At 35.9% G+C, this 24207-nt stretch overlaps 1 protein-coding gene across 1 annotated transcript in view; it reads right to left on the bottom strand.

Annotated features, from left to right (window-relative positions):
* Positions 1-24207, bottom strand: part of Adss (adenylosuccinate synthetase) — a 236410-nt gene that overhangs the window by 66644 nt on the left and 145559 nt on the right. The window contains exon 9 of the mRNA XM_090375434.1: positions 9774-9928. Within this exon, the coding sequence (XP_090231560.1) occupies positions 9774-9928 (155 nt within the window). The remainder of the gene's footprint in view (positions 1-9773; positions 9929-24207) is intronic.

The following is a 24207-nucleotide window of genomic DNA, read 5'->3' as shown; positions in this document are numbered from 1 at the left end:
AGCCAGTGGGTAGTTGATTGCTGGAACAAACTTCCATCGATCATTGTGGAAGTTGATAGCTTAAAATGAATGGATGGGTGAAATGGGAAGGTTTTTTTTTTTTTTTTTTTTCTTTTTGGCCGATGCTGTATAAGCTTGCTTTCTAAGCTCTAAACCCCACTATGAGAATGTACCAATGGTATTTTATGGTACAAGGAGCATTCAATAAATTATACCTATCTATGAAGGAAATGAGATAGAGGCAAAAATCTGGTTTTAATTTTCAGTGTAACACCCCTGCCCCTGAACTTCAATACATTTGTTCCATTTTGTTTGGCAATGAGGAAATATCAGACAAATAAAACTCTTTGTCCTGTCCATCAAAGAACAGAAACAGCAGACTTCAATTCATTATCATCAACAAAGTGACATCCATGTAAGTTTTTCTTGAGGTGTTGAAACAGGAAATAGTCTCTGGGGACCAGATTTGGCCCGTAAGATGAATGGGTAAGTTAATATTAGTATTAGTAGCAATGGCCATATGGTCCAAGGAAACCTATGACTTATGCTGCACCAGCCAAAAAAAAAAGAAGAAAAAAAAGCTTTTTCTGTAAAGTCACAGTCTCTCAAAGCAGCAGCAACAGCATGTGGCATGTACACTGGTGCAGTGTGCTGAAAAAGCAGACAGTCGGCAGCACACCTCTGGAACGTTTTTCCTTTATGACATCCCTTAGATTGCACAGTAGGGATGCATATGACTACCCAATGACTGTCTGCTTGTGTTCCAAGCAGTGAATGTACAAAATTCCCTCAGCATCCTAAAAAATGGTGGCCTTAATCTTGCCAGCTGAAGGTTGTATCCAAAATTTTTTTTTGGGTGGGGAGAACCCCTATGCTTCATGCTTGGTCTCAGGATCCCAGTGATTTTTTTTTTTTTTTTGATTTGGTAGTTGTTGGCGCATCGGCTTCTGTGGCCATATTGCACCTCCCAAGGTTTTTGCAGTACTTTGATCCAAGCCCGAGGCGGGAATCGAACCCGCGACCTTGGGGTTGCTGGGCAGGTACTTTACCCACTCGGCTAGCCCGGTCGGCTAGGATCCCAGTGATGAACCCATGTTTCATCACCCGTAACAATTCTGGAGATAAAAAGTTTCAGGATCCCCTTCACAAAGCTTTAAATTCTCCTCACAACACCGTACTCTGAATTGCTTCTGCATAGGGGTCAGAAATCTGGAGACCCAGCTTGCACTGACCTTACTCATCCCCAAATGTTCACGGAGGATGGTTATAACAGATATGTCATATTCCCTAGAGATTTGGGACACCTTTAAACGTCTGTAATTCAGCGCCAGGGTTTCCACAGTTCGGCACATTTCGGGAATGGTCACTATCAAAGGCCTTCCTGGATGTGAATCATCTTTGATGGACTCTCTACTTCACCTGAATTGTTTTTACCAGAATTTCACCTAGTACTCTGACAGTGCATGGTTGCCATACACGGCCACCATCCTTTCATGAATGGCCTTTGGCCCATTTCCTTCTTTGGTAAGAAACTTTGACTCCAATTTCAGTAACTCCATAATTTGATACAGGTGTCTTGCTTTTTTGTTACAACAGAGAGAAGAAAGATAACCCTAAAAACACAGTGGGTTCAAAATTAGTATGATCCAAGTTGAGATATTTAGGAACATGATAAATCATTGAAATATAACCATGGGAAGTATTTCAGGTAGATAATTCATTGAACTACCCTCATAGCTTTCTTGTTGCATGTTTATTTTGGATAATAAAGTGACTCTATATACAGGGGGTCCCCGGTATCCGAGTGTTCATTATCCAAGTCCCCACAGTTATAAGGATTAATTTCTGAAACCGATACAAGCAATGAAAATAACATGGAGGATTTTTGGAAAAGTTTTATTATTCTGCACAGCATAAAAATGATTGAAGCAGCTTGGAAAGAAATTTCCTGTAGATTAATTAATAACTCATGGAAAAAGTTATACCCTGATGCAGTTTGTGAATATGAAGAATGCAATGTGACCGTTACAAAACAAAATGAAATTGTAAGTCCTGCAAAAGAAGTGGGATTCCATGAAGTTAATGATGGGGATATTACACAATTGCTCGAATCAAGTGCAAAACCACTTACAAATGAGGAGCTAGCAGAATTATGCCAACTACCACATAAGAGGAAGCTGAAAATGATGACGTGATTGAATCACCAACGGATAAAGATTTGAAAATTAAAGGAAGCCTTTGAGAAAAGTGACCAAGCACTTCAATATTTCTGTGAGAATGACCCTCTTCATGATTATGCACAAGAGTAACTAAAGGCTAGGATACAATTTTATCTGAAAAAATACAGCATGCAAAAAAAAAAAAAAAAAAAACAACAACAACCCTGGATTCATTCTTTATTTGTAAAACTGAAAATAGTGCAACTTCAATAAACTTTACTTAATCTTACATTGTTCAACATTATAATAAAAAATGTCTAATAAAATAATTCTCATTTTTCAGTTCCTTCAATCCACTGTTTCCAATGTAAAAGTACATAATACACATTACAAAAATTTGGTCCCCGTTTTAAGTGGAATTTTCTGGAACCAGTTATCCTCGGATAAAACATAAAATTTTATAAGCAGTATAAGAAAATAGCTTTGAAAACCTGAATAAAAACTCATACCTATTAGCATCACTTGTCTGAATTGGGCATATAGAAACCAAAATAAATTCTCAAGAATTCTGATCTGTAAGTCGATGAAACTGAATCGTGTAATATATTAATAAATGTAATATTACTGCTTGGAGGGGATATAAACACACACACACACACACACACACACACACACACACACACACACACACACACACACACACACACACACACACACACACACACACACACACACACTTAACCATGGAATTTAATTTTTCAGGATTTTTTAAAATTATTATTTTATTTATTTATTTTTATTTTTTTCAATTCTGATTTGACCATTGACAATCAAGTCAAAATAAGAAAAAACAGTTATGTACAAAGTGTTAATTTTTACAAAATTCCACAAAGAAACTCACAGCTTACAGTCCACTTGTATTTTGAAAATTTCCTGCTGGGGGCTCACACATGTTCCAAGAACTCAATTGTGAAAGTAGTACACAGAATGCTATGGTTTCTGTAATCCAAATATTGAGGTAATCTCCTCTTATTATTTTACAAAGTAATCCAAATATATGTGGGGAGATGTTGAAAATATGATATAGCTTGTTTATTGTGGTCTTTTTTTAAAATTTTATTTTAAGAATTCAGGCAGTTACATTACAGAATAAATCACAGACTAGGATTATTACTATATTTAACACCACTCTTATACCATGTGAAATTAATAATATAGTTTATTAAGCTATTTGCCTAAACTACATACATTAAGGTAATGAACGTTTCAGGCAACTTACTGATACCCATCACCATCTGTTGGGGGAACAAAAAATAGAAAGGGTTACAAATTTGAATACAATTACGACTGCAACTGCCATTATTACCATTACAATTACTTGTATTCTGATATGCAAATAAACAATTCTAAGTTTGGAATGTTTATTTATATAATTGTTTATTTGCAAATTGTAATTGTAAAATCAGAATATAGGAAACTGCAATGGTAATAATAGCAATTGTAATCGAACTATTGAAATTATAATTGTATTCAAATTTGTAACCTTGCTATTTTTGTTCTCCTAACAGCATGGTCTGATGATGGGTATATACCTGAAACATTACCGTAATGTATAGTAGTTTAGGCAAATAGCTTAATAAACTATATTATTAATTTCATGTGGCGTAAAAGTGGTGTTAAATATAGTAATAATCTTAATGGAAAACAACCACATAACATCCTTTCCTAACTATATTAAATCACAGACCCATCCATTTACTGGCCGACCGGGCTAGCCGAGTGGGTAAAGTACCTGCCCGGTAACCCAAAGGTCGCGGGTTCGATTCCCGCCTCGGGCTTGGATCAAAGTACTGCAAAAACCTTGGGAGGTGCAATATGGCCACAGAAGCCGATGCGCCAACAACTACCAAATCAAAAAAAAAAAAAAAAAAAAATCCATTTACTCCAACTTCAAGATATCAACTTCCACAAAGACGGATAAAAGTCTGTTCCAGCAATCAACTACCTGCTAGCTAAAGGCAAATTTCTGCACATCTATTCTACAAATGTCTTTCCCCAATTTGAATCTATGCCCCCTCAGGTTTGTAACCTGAGCAAAGAGGAAGAATCCCATCAGCATTTAGCTTGCTCAACCCATTCAAGGCTTTACACATCTCAATCAGATAACTTTGCAGGTGCCTAGTCTCCAGGCACTGCAATTTGCAGAACTTAAGCCTTTCTTGGTAAGAGCACCCCCCTTGTTCCCCCCCCCCTCACCAACCTTGTTGTTCTCCTCTGTACTCGTTCTAGCAACTCTACATTCTTCCTAAAATGAGGCCTCCAGACCTCTACACAGTACTTAAGGTATGGCCTGACCATTGCCTTGTACAGCAGGATAATCACCTCATTGTCCCTGCTAGCAAAATTCCTATATATATCACTGAGAAGACTCCATGACCATCCCTGGCAGCCCACCTGCACTGCTCAGCAAACTTCATATCTGAGAGCACAATTACTCCCAGGTCTTTTTCATTCTCCACTTCCCTGTGCGTAGTACCACACAATTGGTACGTTTCTCTTGGGTTTCTGCTACCCATATGTAGTTCTTTGTATTTGTCAATGTTAAACTTCAGTTGCCACTTCTCAGCCCATCTGCCTAACTCTTCTAGATCTTGTTGCAGTAGCATACTGTCTTTACTGTTGTTAACAAGAGAAAGAAATATTCTTGATCTGATTAATAGCAGTGATCACAGTGTATTGATGAGGGATTTACTTAAAGATGTAAACACCAACAAGGATTAGGGGAAGGGATTTTGCTTTTGTAAGGATAGCTATAGTGCATTCAGACAGTTTTTAAATTCTACGAAGTGGGACCAACTGATGATGTTATTATCAGCCAATTCTAAATGGGAAGCATTCAAGGATTAATCATAGAAGCTACTAGGCTTTTCATATCAACTAAGGAATACTATTCAAGGTTCAAACTTGTCAAACTTGTCAAGGTTCAAACAGATGAACTAATGAGATTTGTGGCAGAGAAGAAATATATATGGGATGTATATAAAGTATCAGGTAATACAGAAGCCTATGGTAGATATAAACTAGTCTGCCATCACATCACAAAGGAGGTTAGGCAACTTAAGACAGACTGTGAGAAGTCTCTGGCAAAGAATGCAAAGAAAAAGCACAAAGGTCACTTTACTTATACTAACAGAAGTAAGAAGTTGAATTACATTGGTCCACTTGATGTCTATGTTTAATTGTTGATGATCCCTCTCAGGTTGCTGACAGGCTGAATAGGTATTGTGTGTCTACATTCACAGATGAGGAATTCTTTAGAGAGGGGATGCGAGAAGTTTATCAAACTCTAACGGGGAGCTGAATGATTTGGTGATAATTGAGAGGAAAGTGGAAGAGAAATTGTTGAAATTAATTTTAAAAAAGCACTTGAGGTGGATATGTTCCCTCCAATTATATTAAGGAAGGCAGTAAATAAAGTAAACAAACCCTAAGCCAAAATTATGCAAACATCTTTGGATTCAGGGGAGACACCTGTGGACTGGAGATGTGTGAATGTATCCCCTATTCACAAAGGGAATCAAAGGGTGGTGAGTAATTACAGAACTATTAGCTTAACTTCTGTTCCAGGGAAAATAATAGTCAATGGTTAAAGAAGTAATGCAGAACCATCTAGACAGAAGTGCAATTATACTTCAGCAGAGTATGGGTTTGTTTGAGATCTTGTCTGACGAATTTGATTGAATACTGTGACATGGTCACAAAGAAACTGGATGCAAAAAATTATTTTGATTCATATAATGGAATTCAGGAAAGCTTTTGATACTGCTGCACTTTTGAGTGGCAAAGACAGAGTATAGTTATTAATGGACACAGTTCTTAGACCAATGTTATTAGTGGAGTCCCTCGGGGCCCAGTGTTCGGTCCGTTGTTGTTTTCTATATTTATTAATGATACTGATGAAGGTATATCAGGCTTAATGTCTAGAAAGATCTAGAAATATTAAGTGTATGGCTGAGAAATGCTGTTGAAGTTTAACATCAACAAATACAAGGTATTAAATATGGGGAACAGTAATCCCAGATTTTCAAATCAACTGTGTGAGTAGCAGAAAATAAAAAAGACCTGCAGGTAATTGTGCAATCAGATATGGAGTTTTCTGAAGAGTGCTGACAGGCAGCCAAGTCAGATCATGTCGTGCGGTCAATGATATAGGTCAATCATATATTATAAATTTCATTAGCAGGGATAAAAAGGTGATTATTCCATCATACAAGGCAATGGTTAGGCTGCATCTTGAATGCCACATACAGGTCTGGAGGTCTCATTTTAGAAATTTCTGCTGGAATGGGTGCAGAGAAGAGCAACAAGATTGGTATTGATGAGGAGGAACAAGAGTATGGCCATACCAAGAAAGGCTTCAGTTCTGCAAATCACATGTCTAGAGAATAGGCACCTGTGAGGTTATCTGATTGAGATGTTTAAGTCTTTGAATGGACTGAAGAAGCGCAATACCATTCTTCCTCTTTCACAGACCACACACATCATGGGGCATAAATTCAAAATGAGGAAGATGGTTGAGTTAGTTGGTTTTTAGGAGCATTAGCAACTAAGGCCATATTGCTCCGGGATATGCAGTGGTCATTCCCTGACCTTTCCACATCCTCCGTATTTGGTGGTGACGGGCTCGAACTCCGGTCTAATCAAGACGCCTGTGCTATGCACTGCTGCTCCTTCCCACCTGGCTACGGAGGCGCCGAAGATGGTTGAATGTGCAGAAGTTTGCCTTCAGCCAGCAGGTGGTTGATCATTGGAACAAACTTCCATCTATTGTTGTGGTAGTAAGTAGTTTGAATGAATTCAAGGAAGGACTACACAAATTTTTGGAGGGGTTGACAAACGGAGTGGTAAGTTTTTTTTTTTTTTTTTTGGCTTATGTTTTATAAGATATAGATACATTTCTTGCATCATTTGCTGCTATTAATACTAAAATTAATTTGGAAAAAAAAAAAAAAAAAAAAAAAAGATATTATTAAATATATATTATCATATCAAATAATGCTGTTTCCTAATGAAAGCTAGACCTCTATTTTTGCACAATGTACAAGTTAGTGCAAATGCATCATATTACTCCATAGCTAAAACTCTGAATTAGCAAAAATATGCAAGAGTGGCATTGTTTAAGTTATATCTCATATTGTGAATACCTTCAAAACAAGTTGCCATTGCCATCTAAATCTCTCGCAGCCTAAGGCTATAGCCCTTAACATATTTCAGCTCTATTTTTGTTAAATTCCTCATGTTTTCACAAAATTTCAACATGCTAAACCATGGAGAATTTAAATTTAATCCTTCCACATTGTAATCTATAATCCCAAGTGAATGCACCAAGAAAATCACATCAGCAGGGTAGGCTATATTTTATACAACATTGAGCATTTTTGAAATGAAGCCTAACAATATACCACATGAACCAAAGAATTTGGACAAACAAATTTAGTTGAAAAGGAGCTTTGATTTAACAACTTAATACAAAATGGAAATGCCTTTGGCCTGCATGGCATCTTCAACTGTTCTGGGTTCTTTCTACCATCCTCTTGTAGGTGTCAGCCAGAAATCCTTATACTCCTCTTGCAAAGCAACTGACAGAACCGGTTTGGAAGAAAGCCATTTTTGGGTGCAGCCAAATCTGGAAATCTTGAATTTGCATCTCATCAAAAACAGCTTGAAGGCAGAAACTGTATTCCCTGTATCAAATCAAGGTGACATGGATACTGAGTCAGTGTGGTGTGCAATGACTTGCAGTAAAGGGAAGATTTGTTGGGGTGAAGTTGATATTTGGGTTACAAGCCAAATGACTGAAGAGTATGATAAAAATCTCTTTAGACATATTGAATGGGTTAGTAAGTATGACTGTCTCATTATGGACAGCTTCAACTTACTCTTGTAGACTGGAAATACCCAATGATAACATTTTTTGAACAAACTGGATGATTGCTACTTATCTCAGCATGTCAAGAGAGTACAAGGGGCTCAAATATCCTAGATTTGATTCTCAGTAAGGAGCCTAACTGTAATGACTATAAAATGGGTTGTATCTAAAGAAACCTAAGGATCAAAAGTAAAGGTGATGGCTTCAATTTCAAGAGACAGCAGACTATAATGAAATGAGATTTTTTTTTGGGCTCCACTAACTGGGGAGATTACTGTATGATATTGGACACAAATATTTCAATGAAATTATCTTGAAACACTGATAATAGCGGTCAAACGTCCACGATTCCTAATTGTATAAGTGTTGTGAGGACATGTAACAAAGCCACTGATAAGGTAAGAAAAGAAGGATAAGAGAGTTTTCTATCATCACCCTATACTGAAGGATGTGGAATGGTGGTTAGATAGAAAGCAAGAATAAGTTCTGATCTATTACCTATACTAGCTTCTAACATAGTGCTGCTGGACAGGCAGAACCAACAATAATTTTGTATGTCTCAGCTGATATGCATACAAGGGATACACTACACAATATTTGTGGAGGAATGGCTAAATAATTTTGGTCACAGGGTAGCACAATATAGTGTAAAATTGCACTCTTTGAAATGTCATCTATTTACCATAATAAGGGATAAAATTAAGAATAATTATATTTTTAAATTTCAGCAAGACAACAGTGGATGATCAGGGCACTGTTTATGCACTCATACAAAAGTACACTATGCATGGAATAATTTGTCATTCATATGGGGGAGGAGAGCAAGAATAAAGCAACTAAAATAGAGGCAGCTGTTTGTTATTCATTATATTAACATTATTTTAATTACATAATTTTAAAGTTTTTAAATCAAGTTGGCCATCCCAAAAGAGCATGTGGCATGCTGTATGATTCTGAGGGTGTATGTGAGAATGGCAATATTTCATTTCTAACAAAATCAATGGTTTGAAAAATGGGAACTTATTCCCAAAGGGAAGTGTGAATGGTTCATTTTTGCTAAGGAAGCAAGAATAAAACTATCTGTATTGGTGGGGGGGGCAATAAAGTCAACTAAAATAAAGGCAACTGTCTGTTATTCATTATATTAACATTTATTCATTTATTTTTTTGAAAATTGGGCATCCCAAAAGAGACACGTGTTCATGTGCTATACTCGGTGATTTTGATTTTTTTTTAAACGGCTAAACCTTCATTTTTAACAAAATCAACGATGCAGATTAAAAGTCAAACCTATAATAAGGAAATCCAAAAATTCACATTGAGGTCTTAAATAGATATTTTAAATTTTATGTTCCAATATATTTTTTTATCATACTTTATATAACCACAACCATAATCACTTATGTATAAAAGAATGAACTATCCCTTTAAGTAAATTCCTATTCATAAAAATTCCAACTAATGTTCATCAAAGCTTAACATGAAGGATTTATTTTCTGTATTATAAAATGATCTCAAAATGTGCTGTGTACAATAAATTTGAAGTTATTCTACATATTTATCCAAATAGCTACTAATATATACATAAGCATTTATTTTATATCCATTCTTGAACTACTTCCTTATCTAACTCTTAAATATTTAGTCAGAAAAAAAATGGACATATTTCTATAAAAAAATATTACATCTTTTAGTTCAGTAGGGAATGGACCATCTCCAACGCGAGTGCAGTAAGCTTTAACAACTCCATAGACATTTCCTATATATTTGGGAGGGATACCAAGTCCTGTACACACGCCACCAATTGTGCAGTTTGAAGAAGTAACATAAGGATAAGTACCTGTAATTTAAAACAAACTTTTACAGGGCTGACTAATTATGTCACCATAATTACTCAAATGCTACTCAGTTCATTGAATTCTTCCTCCCATGTAAGCAAGAAAATTGTTACTGTCTTATAAAATATTCTCTCACTTTATAAAATGCTACATTCTGTATTTCGTTTATATAAGAATCAGACTAAAAAGGATACCTTGTAATCTTCAAAGAATTTGACTGTTTAAAAAAAAAAAAGCCAAACTATTAATGTGCTCAAATGTAATGATTAACTTAAACAACTAAATAAAACAGGAACTTTGTGGCAAATTCATTTTTTTATGTATCAGAATTAAATCATTACTCATGTCTTTAAATGATACAATCTCATTGCAGATTATATTCATCAAGAAATAAACTATTTCAACACTATAAACATCCTACAGGGGGAACTACGGAATGGGCTTTTCAACAGTAAGTTTAAGTAGCGATTAATGGAGTGGTGGGTGGACCCCCTGACTCTGAGAATGCTAGATACTGGATTAGAGATACCTCTTATGACATGATGATGTTAGCAGTTTGAGAAAGGCAGATATCTACTTCTTGTTTTTACTCAATGTGCACGTGAATAAGAAACTGGTAAAGAGGCTGGAGCATTATGCTCATTTATTAAAAATATTTATTGTAGTGTAAGGTGCTGGAACAGTTCATTTCTTGAAAAATTAAACCAAATGCTAATTCTCACAAAATATTTTCTTCATTAGATGGCATAATTTTTTTACTTTGCCATTATACAGAACCATTCTTTATAATGCAACAACTTGAATAAACAGGAGAGAGAGCACAATCATGAATCAAGAACAATTAATTTGCCATTGTTGGAAATTAGTTAAAAAAAAAAAGTGAAAATTTAGCGATCTCTTGAAAACTGAGCAATGAACATACTGCTAAAGAATTATGTATAGCTACTGATTAAAGCTATTTTTCATTTAACTAGAATAACTTCACATTCACTGTTCTTTTGAGAGAACCTTTCACACTCTATATAATAAGATAGGCACACTTTCTCATTACAGTAAGCAGGCAAAACTTTCTGATTTTCTCAAATACTTTTGCCTGCCTGCACACACAGGCGCACACGCACACGCAGGAATGTGTTAACCTATTTATTACGATAACATGTCCTAACTGATTAAAGTCCCAAAACAACTTCAATAAAATTATCATCTGCAGTGGAAAGGTTATAATCAATTAATTTAATTCATTCAATTATACTCAATTTTCATTATCAATGAAAATAGTGCTGAAGAATATAGTTGCTGATTAGTCATTTCTTATCTTACTACGATATTTTAAACAAAGCAAGAGAGAGAGAATTATGATAAGTATTTATTGTAAAAAATATCCTAACTGTGCATAATTTCATCCACAGTAACTTAATAAATAAAAAATTATCACCAGTTCTGAGTGGTCTGAAATCCACTTTTAAGCATAAAATCAATTTTTTTATTGAATACTAATTTATCTAAATTGCACATCATTTGGAATGCAATTTTGTTAAGAAATCATCGGTTTAAGACTTTTCTAGTGTTGAGCATAATTGAGAGGATATAACCAATTCATATGATCATGGCAAATCATTTAATTCATTTGACCATATTTATATAATTTGAATGACTAGTAGTAGTGAATTTTATTATGTCAAAATACAGATTAGTAATAATTATTCTCTTGACAAGGATGTCCGATGATCAGTAGTTAAATTATTCACTTGATATTATGAATGATTGTTAGTATTTGTTACTCTTCCTTGACTATTTGCATGTGATGGATGCGAGAACAAGATTATACAGTGGTGCCTCACAATTCGACTATAATCCGTCGCCGAATTAGAGTCGAATTGCGGGTCAATATTTTCCATATAAGTTTATGGAAAATTGATTAATTCGTTGTCGGAGACAAATACACAGTATTATTGACTTTACTATATTCTACCATATAACAAACGAAATTACTAAATACATAATGAGTACATACATTTCATTGAGCCTTAGATGTTGGAAGGATGTTTTATTTATCTTATTCTACTCTTTCTCTTCTCCTCTTGGCTTGAATGGGATGAGGAATTGATCAAGGGTGGAATGTCTCTCCCTCTTTTTCAAGATAGCCTTGAAGTGATGCGTAGCAGTGTTGTTAAACAAGTCTGTCATTCTAGTTACAACAGCAGTGTTGGGGTGCCATTTTAAACAAGCAGACTGCACACCTTCTCCCAATGGAATAAAATTTCTTTAATGGCAGCTGTTGGCATCGGCCCTTTTTCTGTCTTCTTCTTCTTCTTCTTCAAGTGAAATTTCCTTTTCTCTCTCTTTTGCTTCCTGTTCGCTGAGTGTTTTGAGTTCTTCCACGGTTGGTTCGTCATCGTGATCCTCCACAAGCTCTTCTACATCAGCCTCATCAACTTCTCCTATGTCAAGGTTCTCCGCCGTCGAAATGATTTCTCGCATGGCCGCAGTTGCTTCTGATTCTTCAGCGGCTTGGACTGCATTGTTGTCATCCCGAAAAAAGGAAGGAACGAGTTTCTTCCATGATGCACGAAGGGTCCTCTGTGTCACTCCCTCCCAGGAAGTTTTAATAAAGGAAATGGCGTGAAGAATATTGAACTCAGTCTTCCAGAACTCCTTCAGTGTCTTATCAGAAGAATGAGTCACGTCAAAAAGCTGTGAAAACAAAGCCTTGGTGTAAAGATTTTTAAAACAGGCAATTACTTCTTGATCCATGGGTTGGATCAGTGATGTGGTGTTTGGAGGCAAAAACTGGACTTTGATGAAATCAAAGTCAATTTCAAGAATGTTTGCCAAGTCTTGGGGGTGGGCACTAGCATTGTCAAGAATCAGCAGTGCTTTAAAAGGTAAATTGTCAATGAGGAATTTTTTTACGCTCGTGGAAAACTCCTCAAAAATCCAATCTTTGAAGACTTTCTGGCCTACCCAGGATTTTGCATTGGATCTCCACATCACTGGGAGTTTGGACTTGATGATTTTCTTCCCAAAGCAGCGAGGATTTTTAGAGTGGTAAACGAGAAGTGGCTTTACTTTAAAGTCTCCGCTTGCATTTGCTGTCAATAACAAGGTAAGCCTTGTGTCCTTATGCTCCCAGGACATAAGCCTTGTGTAAGGCTTATGTCCTGGGAGCGTCACTTCTTCTTGCATGATGTATGTTCGATTTGGTAAGCGTTTCCAAAATAACCCAGTTTCATCCCCGTTAAAAATTTGCTTCGGCAAGTAGCCTTCCTTCATGATTAAATCTTCAAATTTTTTCACAAACTCTTCTGCAGCCTTTTTATCTGCACTAGCTGCTTCCCCATGTCTGAGAACACTATGGATACCTGTTCTACCTCTGAATCTGTGAAACCACCCACGACTTGCCTTGAATTCATCAGTCTGATCTGAGATACATCCTGGAATTTTCTTCTGCAATTCTTCAAAAATTAACCTAGCCTTCTCACAGATCATTGCCTGAGTTACTGGATCTCCTTTCATCTGTCTTTCTCTAATCCACGTAAGAAGCAGCTTTTCCATTTCTTCATTGATTAAAGATCTGTTTCTGCCAGAAATTTTCATTGCTCTAACAAACACCCTAGCACCTATAATCTTGTCTCTTTGTTGCCAAAAAGTTGCCACGGTTGACCTAGGGATGCCATACTCTTGAGCTACATCTGTAATTGTTCTACCTTTCTGCACTTTTTCTATAATTTCTTTCTTCTTTTCTATGCTCAACCAAGTGTGTTTCTTTCCTGAATTATTCTGCTGTTCACTTCTCTTTGGAGCCATTATCAAATTTCACTCAAAAAATAAATAACTGCCAAAGCACAAAATTTTTTACTTTATGAGAAATGCAGAATTATAAATCAGCACAACGTGAACTCAGACTACGATTATTAACGAGATAATGTTGTCTCATAACTGAGGAAGAACTGATGGCATACCTGTAGCTATCTTTGAGGGCTGCTAACGTAGCTGAACGATTGAGGGATCTATTCCCGCTTTATCTATCATTGGTTAAATGTTACTCTCGCTCTTTAATACCATTGGTTAAAATGTATGAAGCAGCCGTCACTATTTAGTGCTATTTAGTAACGTTAAACGCAGTTATGTAGTCCAGCCAAGAATTCTATCGTGCAATATCACGTAGCGTTTTCGCTGGCCCGCGAAATCCGACTGTCGAATAGCGGTACGTCGAATTGCGAGGCACCACCCGTAATGTGAAGATGTAGACTTCTTGAGCTCCTGCAAACGATACGTTTTTCTTACACATTTTATCGTATTTTTAATTAACATATTCATTTGTCTTTTATAAATAGATTAAATAGGTTTAGTACTGTTTGTTAGCTTATTTTTTTTTAAATTAGCTAGTGATTTTGTAAGTTACGACTCGCTACTCATACCGCAATTGTATCGGAGTTTTGGGCGCAAATATTGTAGCATGTAACCAGTAAGTAGCGCAAAAGAATAGTAGGGTTTTAATTGTAATAAATAAGTAGTTTGAAGGTTTTTAATCACTTTTTGGGCATATATATTTTGTATTTAGCTAAGGATATAACTAATTTAACATTGTGAATGTTACGGTAAAGCATAACTTGATAGCGTATATCTCCAACTTGACAGCATAAGATATAACATAAAACTAGATAGCATAATATGTATCGCTGCATTAGCTTAGTATAGTATTTTATAGTCAAGTATAGTACAGTAGATTAATCAATTAAATTTATTAACCTTATTAATTTTCATTGTTAATTAATTAAATCACATTTAAACAGAAATCATGCCCCAGACTAGAGCAGCAAAGCAATGTGCACAAAGTAGCGGGAGTGCTGTCGCAGGGGTAAGAGCCATAGGAACGATTCTCCAATGCATCATAGCCTAAAAAAATGTGCAACTTGTGCAATGTTTGTGGAACTTTCTGAAACTGGACATGATCTACCCAGGGAGGGTGTCTTTGTGTGTGATAGGTGCAGGGAGTGTCAAGAAATTAGGAACCAACTCAGCATTCTGATGGGTGCCTATGAGAGTTTGAAGTTAGGGTAGCTGTCCTCGAAGGAATTAAAATGGGGGGACCCATCAAGCTCTCAGCTGCCGAACTCAACGCCAGAGCTAAATCTTTTGCATCAGGCAACACAGCGGCAAACTTCATGGCAGAATGTGCTGGTCCCAAAGGAGCTAGTTATTGTTGGTGACTCTATTGTCAGGAGATGGGAAATATATTGTGTAAAAAGGATAGGTACAAGAAAAGGATAGATAACAGGACCGGGTATGTCTGCCAGGGGCAAAAGCAGATGACACTGTAGAGCAGATATAACCTTAAAGAGTAAGAGATCAGCAGACTTACCTAGCAAATACAGTTATTGTTGAAAAAAAGCCACGAATTAGGGATAAAGTTGAGCATGTCTACAATTCTGCACAGACATGAGGAGGGAGTACATGATGAGAGCCCTGTTGATCAATTCAGAGAGACTGTGAAAGGCTCATGGCATAAATTTTTTCTCTGCTTGTTAACAGAAGATTGTTTCTGCAGAGATGAGTTACACTGAAATAGAAAGGGTGTAAGAATATTTGCTGATGCTATAGAGGCAGTGTTAGGTGGAATGGAAAACTGCTAGCTTGGAGGGGGGGGGGATCCACAGAGAAATTAACAGTGGCCGCTGGCAGAGGTGAAAGTGACTCTTGCACTGCTTCTACTGGAATGAACATCAGTCTGGAAAGCAAGATGCTGGGGATTTCCAGAACTGCTGGTAGTTTTCATAGAACAAGTAAATACACCCGCTGTGTTACGATAACTAAGAATAAGAATACGTGCATGTATACTTGCATGAACACCAATGCTAGGAGTATAGTAAATAAATTTGATGAAATTGAGGTGCTAGTGAAGACATCAAAGGCAGATATTGTGACATCAGAGATGTGGTGTCATACAGAGATAAGGAATGCAGAATTGAAATTTTTTTGGGGGGGGAGTTCATTGTGAACAGAAAGGATGGAAGGATCATGCTGTTATAGTTAAGAAAACAAAATCTAAGGAAGTGCAACCAGCTGACATGGGTGGACAGTGCAACGTTGAGTCAGTTTGGTGTGACATATGCACAGGGAAAGTAAAATTGAGAGTAGGAGTTTGTTATCGGCTTAACAACTCTGATGAGTACAATGAACTGTACAGAGAAATATAGTGTGCAAGTAAATCAGAATGTCTTATAATGGGGGATTTTAATTTCCTACATATTGACTGGAATTTGTGGTTTGGTGAGTGACTCGCATATTAGCAATTCTTTTGTGTATTTATTTATATGATTGTTTCCTACAGCAGCATGTTCGAGAGGCAACCAGAGGGAGTAATACTCTTGATCTGATTATCAGCAGTGATTCTTCATGCATTAAGAATCTGCAGATAAGGGAACCATTAGGTGGCAGTGATCACAGTGTACTGGTGTGGGATTTACTTAAAGATGTAACTACAATCAGGGGTAAAGGGAAGGGTTTTTGCTTTCGTAAAGGTGACTACAGTGGTCCCAGACAGTTTTTAAATTCTATACAATGGGATCAATTGATGATGTTACAACAGCAAATTCTAAATGAGAAGCATTCAAGGAAGTAATCTTGGAAGCTACTAGGCTTTTTGTCCCAACTAAGAAATACTGTTCAAGGTTTAATCCTAAATGGATGGCAGATGAACTGAGACTCGTGACAGAGAAGAAAAATGCATGGGATGCATATAAATTATCAGGTGACACAGAAGACTATGGTAGATATAAGTTAGTCTGTAATCAAGTCACAAAGGAGATTAGGCAAGTGAAGGAAGATTACAAGAAATCTTTGGCAAAGGATACAAAGAAAAAAAAAGCAAAGACTTCTTTACTTATGTAAACTCTAGAAGAAAGGGGATGAATCAGATTGGTCCTCTTGATATCGACGGTTCGATTCTTGATGAACCTGCTCAGGTAGCTGACGAACTGAATGAGTATTTTGCATCTACATTCACACACGAGGAATGTCTGTAGAGAAGTGGAGGACAGAAGCTTAACAAACTCTGGCAGAGAACTAAGTGATTTTGTAATTACTGAGAGCAAAGTGGAAGAGAAATTTTCGAAACTGAACATAACAAAAGTACCTGGGTTGGATGGGATCTATCCAGTTATATTAAAGGAGGTAGCAAAGGAAGTAAATAAACCCTTAGACATCATTACGAAAGCTTCCTTGGAGTGGAGATATGAAAATGTGTGCACAATTAACAAAGGGGGGATGAAAGGGTGACATGAGTATTTACACACCTGTTAGTTCCAAGAAAAATAATGGAGTCACTGGCTAAATAAGCAATGCAGGACCATCCAGACAAGACTGCAGTTATAGTTCAGAACAGCATGGGTTTCTTAAGGAGAAGTCTTCTCTCACAAATTTGATTGGATACTATGATGTGGTCACAAAGGAAGTAGATGCAAGATATCAATTTTGATATCATATACTTGGATTTTAGGAAAGCTTTTGATACTGTTGCAACATGGAAGACTACTGTACAAATTGGAGCAGTATGGCATTAAGGGCAAGTTGCTGCAATGAATTAAAGGATGACTGAGTGGGAGAAGACAGAGAGTGGTAATCAATGGATTCTGCTCTTCGTGGACTAATGTTATTAGTGGAGCCCCCTGGGGTTCGTTGTCGGGCCCAGTGTTGTTTTCTGTATTTATCAATGATATTGATGAAGGTATAGCAGAGTTAATGTCTAAGTGTGCAGACGATACGAAGGTTGGCAGGGTTGATAATGACAGTAAACTACTGCAACAGGAGCTAGGAAAGTTGAGCAGATGGGCTGAGATGTGTCAACTTCAGTTGACACATCTCAGCCCTGACAAATATAAAGTACTGCATAGGGTAGCAGTAACTGCAGAGTAATGTACCACCTGTGTGGTACTACACTCAGGGTAGTAGAGAAAAAAAAAAAACAGAATAAAAACTACTACCCTGAGTGTAGTACCACCTGTGTGATACTACACTCAGGGTAGTAGAGAATAAAAACAACCTGGGGTAATTGTGCAGTCAGATGTGAAGTTTTTTTTTTTTTTTTTTTGAGCAGTGCAGACAGGCTGCAAGAGTAGCTCATGGTGTCTTGTCAATGATATACCGAAATTTTGCTAGCAAGGATAAGGAAGTGATTGTCCTCCTTATCCTTATCCCTTGCATAATGCAATGGTCGGGCCACACCTTGAATACTGCATACGGAGGTTTGTTTGTTATTTGGTTTTTAGGAGCATTAGCAACTAAGGCCATATTGCTCCGGGAATATGCAGTGGTCATGCCCTGACCTTTCTGCATCCTCCGTATCTGGTGGTCACTGGCTCGAACCCCGGTCTAATCAAGAAGTGTGTGCTACACACTGCTGCTCCTTCCCACCTGACTACGGAGGCGCCGCATACAGATGTGGATGCCTAATTTTAGGAAGGATATAAAGGGTTGCTGTTCCCAAGAAAGTTCTGCAAATTGCAGCGTCTTGAGACTAGGCACCTGTGAGGTGATCTAACTGAGGTGTATAAGGCCTTGAATGGTTTGAGCATGCTCAATGATGATGGGATTCTTCATCTTGCTCAGATTATGAAGCTGAGGGAACATAAATTCAAATTGATGAAAGACAACTGTAGTAGAACAGATGTGCAGAAATTTGCCTTTAGTCAGTCAGAGGGTGGTTGATTGCTGGAACAAACTTCCATCTGCCGAGGTTGACAACGTAAATAAGTTCAAGGCAGAACTAGGCAAACATTTGGAATGAATGGATGGGTGAAATGGGAAGGGATTTTTTTTTTGGCTGATGCTATATAAGCTTGCCTTCTTGCATTATATGTCTCTACTAATGCCAATGCTAATATCAAAAATAATATTAGACAACATTTGTTGATTTTTTTTTTTTTTTTGTCAACTTCAAATATGGGGGAAAAAATTTTTCAATTTTCAGGGAAGAAAATTTTCAGTTTTACAGAAATTTCTAGTTTTGTTTCTTATAAAAATATAGAATTACAAAATTAAATATTACTATTTTTAAAATAAAAAAAAATATATATTTAAATGTTGAAAGATAAATGATTTCTTCATTTGCTTAAAATATTTATTGGATTTGGAGAAAATCAGGTTGAAAGTAATTAATATTTCTGGAACAGGGAGGTATGTAAATTTTTGTACATTTAGTCAAACTCCCAAATCTGGCATTCTCTTATCCAGTACTACATGAGTATAGATAAATTAGGACTTGGATTGGACATTCACCAAAGCAGAGCATAATTGTACAGAGTGCAGATTTCCCCTTTTAAAAAATTTTTACATTTTAATACATTTTACAATTATACATTTTAATATATTTTGCATTAATACCATTAATAAAATATACTAAAATATACAGGTAAAATGTACTTAGTCAAAGCTTAATAAAATAAATAAATAAAAACGAACTTCAAACTTCAGCATTTTAAGCTTTTGCTAACTCTAATCACGGGCATTAAAATATTCATTAATAAAATATAATATTTTATACTTTAATAACACGAATTTTTAATATATTCCTATATTGATAAATTGGTTGTGTTATGGAATTACCTAATTGCTATTTGAGAACATTAACAATTCACTGATAATAGGTGATGTATTACTCAGTTTGATTTTCCCTGATCTGTATATGAAGGATTAGACAGAGATAACAATTCATTCAACTTGCTTACTATTTAGTGAAAGTTTTTTGAACTTTAGATTGTCATTTACAAAGTGTTGACAGAGCAACCCTCCTCTATTTGTATTTGTCCATATGCTGCCTAAAAGAAAATTAAGTAGCTCAGAGGCCTTTCAAAACTTATACACAGTTCTTATCTAATGTGGAAAAGACTGTACTAGAAGCTCATCAACAAGAATTCAGTGAAGTAATTGCAGACAATATGGTATATTTTTGGAATGGGGATACAGTCGGACCTCTCTTTAATGAACTTCCATATAGCAAATTATTCTATGTAACAAAACTTTTTGATTTCCACTTGCTCATTGCATTGAAAATAGCTTCCGTATAACAAAGAAAATTTCCATATAACGAACTGATTTTGAGAGACCCGGATATACATTGTTCGCACCTCTGCCCTTTAGGCAATAGAGCTGATGCTGTAGAAAGCACAAATTAAGAGCTAAACATTTCACAATTTAGTGGTGCCCATAAAACCCTGCAGGAGGAAACTGGCCAACCATGGCACAGAAGAGAAAAAGGTGGAAGGTTCTGGGAGAGACCTTTGCCCAACAATGGCTAAATAGAAAAGGTAAAACCTATACATCCTATACACGACTCTACTGAGAATTTGTGCTGGTCAACTGCTATCTTTGTGTCCACAGCCATTGGCAAAGATTAAGGCATTTCGTGAAGCAGACAATGAGTCTGATCAATCTGTTTTCTACTGTAGGCATCCTATTAGAGAATTAGGAGAGAGCGATTTTCCTTTATCCTGGAAATTCACCTGTTGTTTTGAAGAATGAGTCATCCACGTTTTCAGTAAATTTCACCTGTCTCTGTTTACATGGTAGGTACAAGTGGTCCCTAATTTTAGTTTTGTTTTAGCTGCTGTGCAAGTAACCTTACAGTGTCTAAGAGGAAAACGTTGAGTGTAGTATGAAAAAGTGGTGTGCTGGAAGTGCACAAAAGTGTAGATCGAGGCGTTAAAAAAAAAAAATTGCTTTAAAATTTGGTATTCCTGCCAGTAGTGTGTTAGCCATTCTGAAAAACTGTTTCGATTTTCAAACTGTTTGAGGAAATGGGATCCAATGGGAAGCATGCGAAATTATGCCTGTATAAAGATGTGAACAGAAGCAGTTAAGAGGATGAAGTTTTTAAGAGGATGAAGCTGATTCAAAACCAAAACGTGCCGATATCAGAGTCATTAATAAAAGAGAAGGCTATGGAGTATGCATCTTTTCTGGAACATAAAACATTCCAAGCCTGTTCTGGTTGGCTGGTCAAATTTAAAGAGCACCATGACTTACTTGAAAAAGTTATTCTGATGAAAGTGGAGTTGCAATCGAAGAAGACTGCACCCATTGGAAAGAAACAGTTTTTTAAAAAAATTTGAACAGTGGATTTTAAATTTCAATAGAAAGTTGATAAAAGAAAACAGAAAAATCACGTTGATTGTCGACAACTGCCCTGCCAACCTTCACTCGGTAATTTCGAAACTTACAAGTGTGAGGTTTCCTTTACTCTGAATACCTTGTCTAAATTGCAGCCAATGGGCCAAGGATTTGAAAATGCACTACTGAAGGCTTATACTGAAAAAAATTATACTGAGAACAGAAACCAACCAGCCTATAGATTCTGTTATAGATTTTCGGTTATGCATATTGGAGTTGGTGAAAGTGTGGAGTCAAGATGTGACGGAAACAACGATTAAGAATTGTTTCACAAAAGCAGGTATTGATAAAATGCCAATTATAAAGTAGATTTTTATGTATTTTACCTTTCTTCATAAAAATGGTTATACATAAGTTGTGGTGCAAAAATAACATATACATAATGTGGTGGAATTAACAGCAATGGACTACTACAAGACATTGAGAAATCTTGGGAAAAGTTCCAAGCCAGGTTTGATCGGTGGAGAAATTGTCCTTAACTAATTTTTAAGAGTTGAGAATGATGTAACAGTAACAGAATATCCGAGTGACTCCAACATTTTGGAGTGTATTTAAAGATCTAATGACAATATCGATAATGTGTTGGATGAAAATGAGGGCAACAAAGGAAATGAGGGCAATAGCAATATTCAACCTTCCAAACAAGAAATGTTGGCAGCATTTGAAATTTGCATCAAGACCTTCAGTGGAAAGAAATTGCAACAGAAAAAAATATTTGAACATTTAAACAAGTGCAAACATTTTTATGAACGGTGTAAAACTCACAAAAAATAACCAAATATTTTACGACATAATTCTTAAAAGCGTACTAATACATTGTGCACATCATGTAAGTAGTAATTTCTTAATATGTATGTATTAATAAATTGTTTTAAAATGTTAAAAATTTTATTCATTCCTGCGTATTTCTGAATTTACAGTATTTTTTTACTGTTGCAAAGGTCATATTTCTTTATAATGAAATTTCTGTTTAACGAATTTTTTCAAGGGAACAACCGATTTTGTTATATAGAGGTCCAACTGTAACTAGATTTTTATGTATTTTTGTGGTTGTACATAAGTTGTGGTGCAAAAATGTATGATTTTGTGAAAACTTTTTTATGACCACAGTATGAGGTTGATACATTTGGTGGGGTTTTTTTTGGGGGGGATACAGATTTTAATGCTTACCACTTCTGAAGTGAATTTCTTGAAAATGCCCCAAGGAGAGAGTTTTCTGCTGGTTGTGGTCTATGTGGAGCAAGTTTCTTCTTGAAATTTTGAAAATTTGTCAAAATTAAACCGTACAGGTGCTTTTAAATACTGATTAATTCTTATTTTGACTTGGTTGCTAAACATTACCATGAAATTACTACCAATAATTAATTTCTTTTAAGAATACTATATTCTTAAACTAACAGGTCTATAACATATAGAAGTTCAAGTGTAATGTGAATAATGACCTGCTGTCTTCTTGGCCTTCATACAATATGTGTGATACTATTTGTGTAGTGTATGGGGCTTTCATTAAAAAAATCCATTAGCCTTTGGATCTAAATTCCAGAAAACTTTGCCCTCTGCATCCTGCTGGAAGAATTGTAACCTATTAAGTGCTATTTGAAATGTTATTTTATACGTAACTGAAATGGCCGAAAACAATACAAGGTGTGGCTATTAAATAGAGACTGCGCATGAAGCCACTACACACCAAGCACCACCTGCGAAACAAAGGCACAGCAGCTGACCATGAACCTTTCTGTAGTTATTTGCCAAGTTATGTTCCAACATGCTCATTCACTTTGCAATGAGATAGGTTTTTATTATCTTATGTTTTTGCAGTTTGCAGAAAAAATGACATACAAAAGAATCGAATAACAAACACCCTCAAAATTTTAACAAAACTAAAGAAAACAGCAACTGAAAAAGTTATGAATTGTTACATCAAGTTTATAGGAAAGGTATTATGCCATTAGCTCACACTGCAAGTTTGAATAGAATAAAAGATTTTTAAAAGGAAGAAAGAATGTCAAAGACAGTGAATGTCCAGATCATCTGGTATCCATAAAACTGATGAAAATGTGAACCAGGTAAGGAAATTGATTAGAAGCGATCATCATTTAAGCATTACAATGGTTACATCAGAACTCAATATGGTCAAAACAGACAAATTTCCAAATTTTAAATGAAGATCAAAGAATGAGAAGACTCCAAGCTTGTGAAGATGTTTTGAAAAAAAAATTAAAGAAGATCCAGACTTCCTGAATACCATAATCACTTGCAGTGAAAGTTGGCTGTTTCAGCACAATCCAGAAACCAAAAGACAAAACACTCACTCATATAAAAAAACAAAAGAAGAAAGAAAGAAAAAAGCAAGAATCCCAAAATCAAAAATGAAAACCATGCTTCTTGTTTTCTTTGACATCAAAAGCATTATTATGGCTGAATGAGTCCCATCAAATAACAGTTAAGCAAACATTATTACGGCTGAATGAGTCCCACCAAATCACTGTCAAGCAAACATACTACACTGAATATCCAACAAGGATGCATGAAAAAATTCAAAGGAAGAGACCTGAAGGACGGATGCTCCAGCACACAAAGTGCTCTCTGTTCACTAGTTTTTGGCCAAAAAAACAAATTCCTGTGTGTGAATATACATCCTACTCACCAGACCTTGGCCTTTGTGACTTTTTTTTTTTTTTTTTTTATCTTCTCTAGACTGAAATGTTTACGCAAGGGAACCGATTTTCGGTCAACTGAAGAAACGTCCAAAAAAAGGCTTAAAGAAGATGAAGCCCAGAAATATTTCTGTGTTTGGAATACATGTATGAAAGCAATGTGTGCTAGACCAAGGAAATTATTTTGAAGGGGCTTGTAAGGTCCAAAATATTTTATTATACTGTATTTACTTTATTGCATCAGTCTCGTTATTTAATAGTAGCGCCTTGTGTGTATATATTGGGGGCAGTGATATCTGTTATTTTTCTCTATCTGTCATTTCTTGTATATATACGTCCTCCATTATTCAACACTACTAAAATGAAATTAAAAAATTTTAAATATTTGTAGAAAACAAATAGGTCACTGTTTATTGAGAAATAAACATATAGAGCAGTTTTATAGGCAGACAACA

The sequence above is a fragment of the Mastigoproctus giganteus genome, chromosome 6, assembly GCF_048544385.1.
Source record: "Mastigoproctus giganteus isolate SK-2022 chromosome 6, ASM4854438v1, whole genome shotgun sequence".
Lineage (NCBI taxonomy): Eukaryota > Metazoa > Arthropoda > Arachnida > Uropygi > Thelyphonidae > Mastigoproctus > Mastigoproctus giganteus.
Note: the sequence above shows the minus strand (reverse complement) of the source record. Positions and strands in the feature narration are given on the sequence as shown.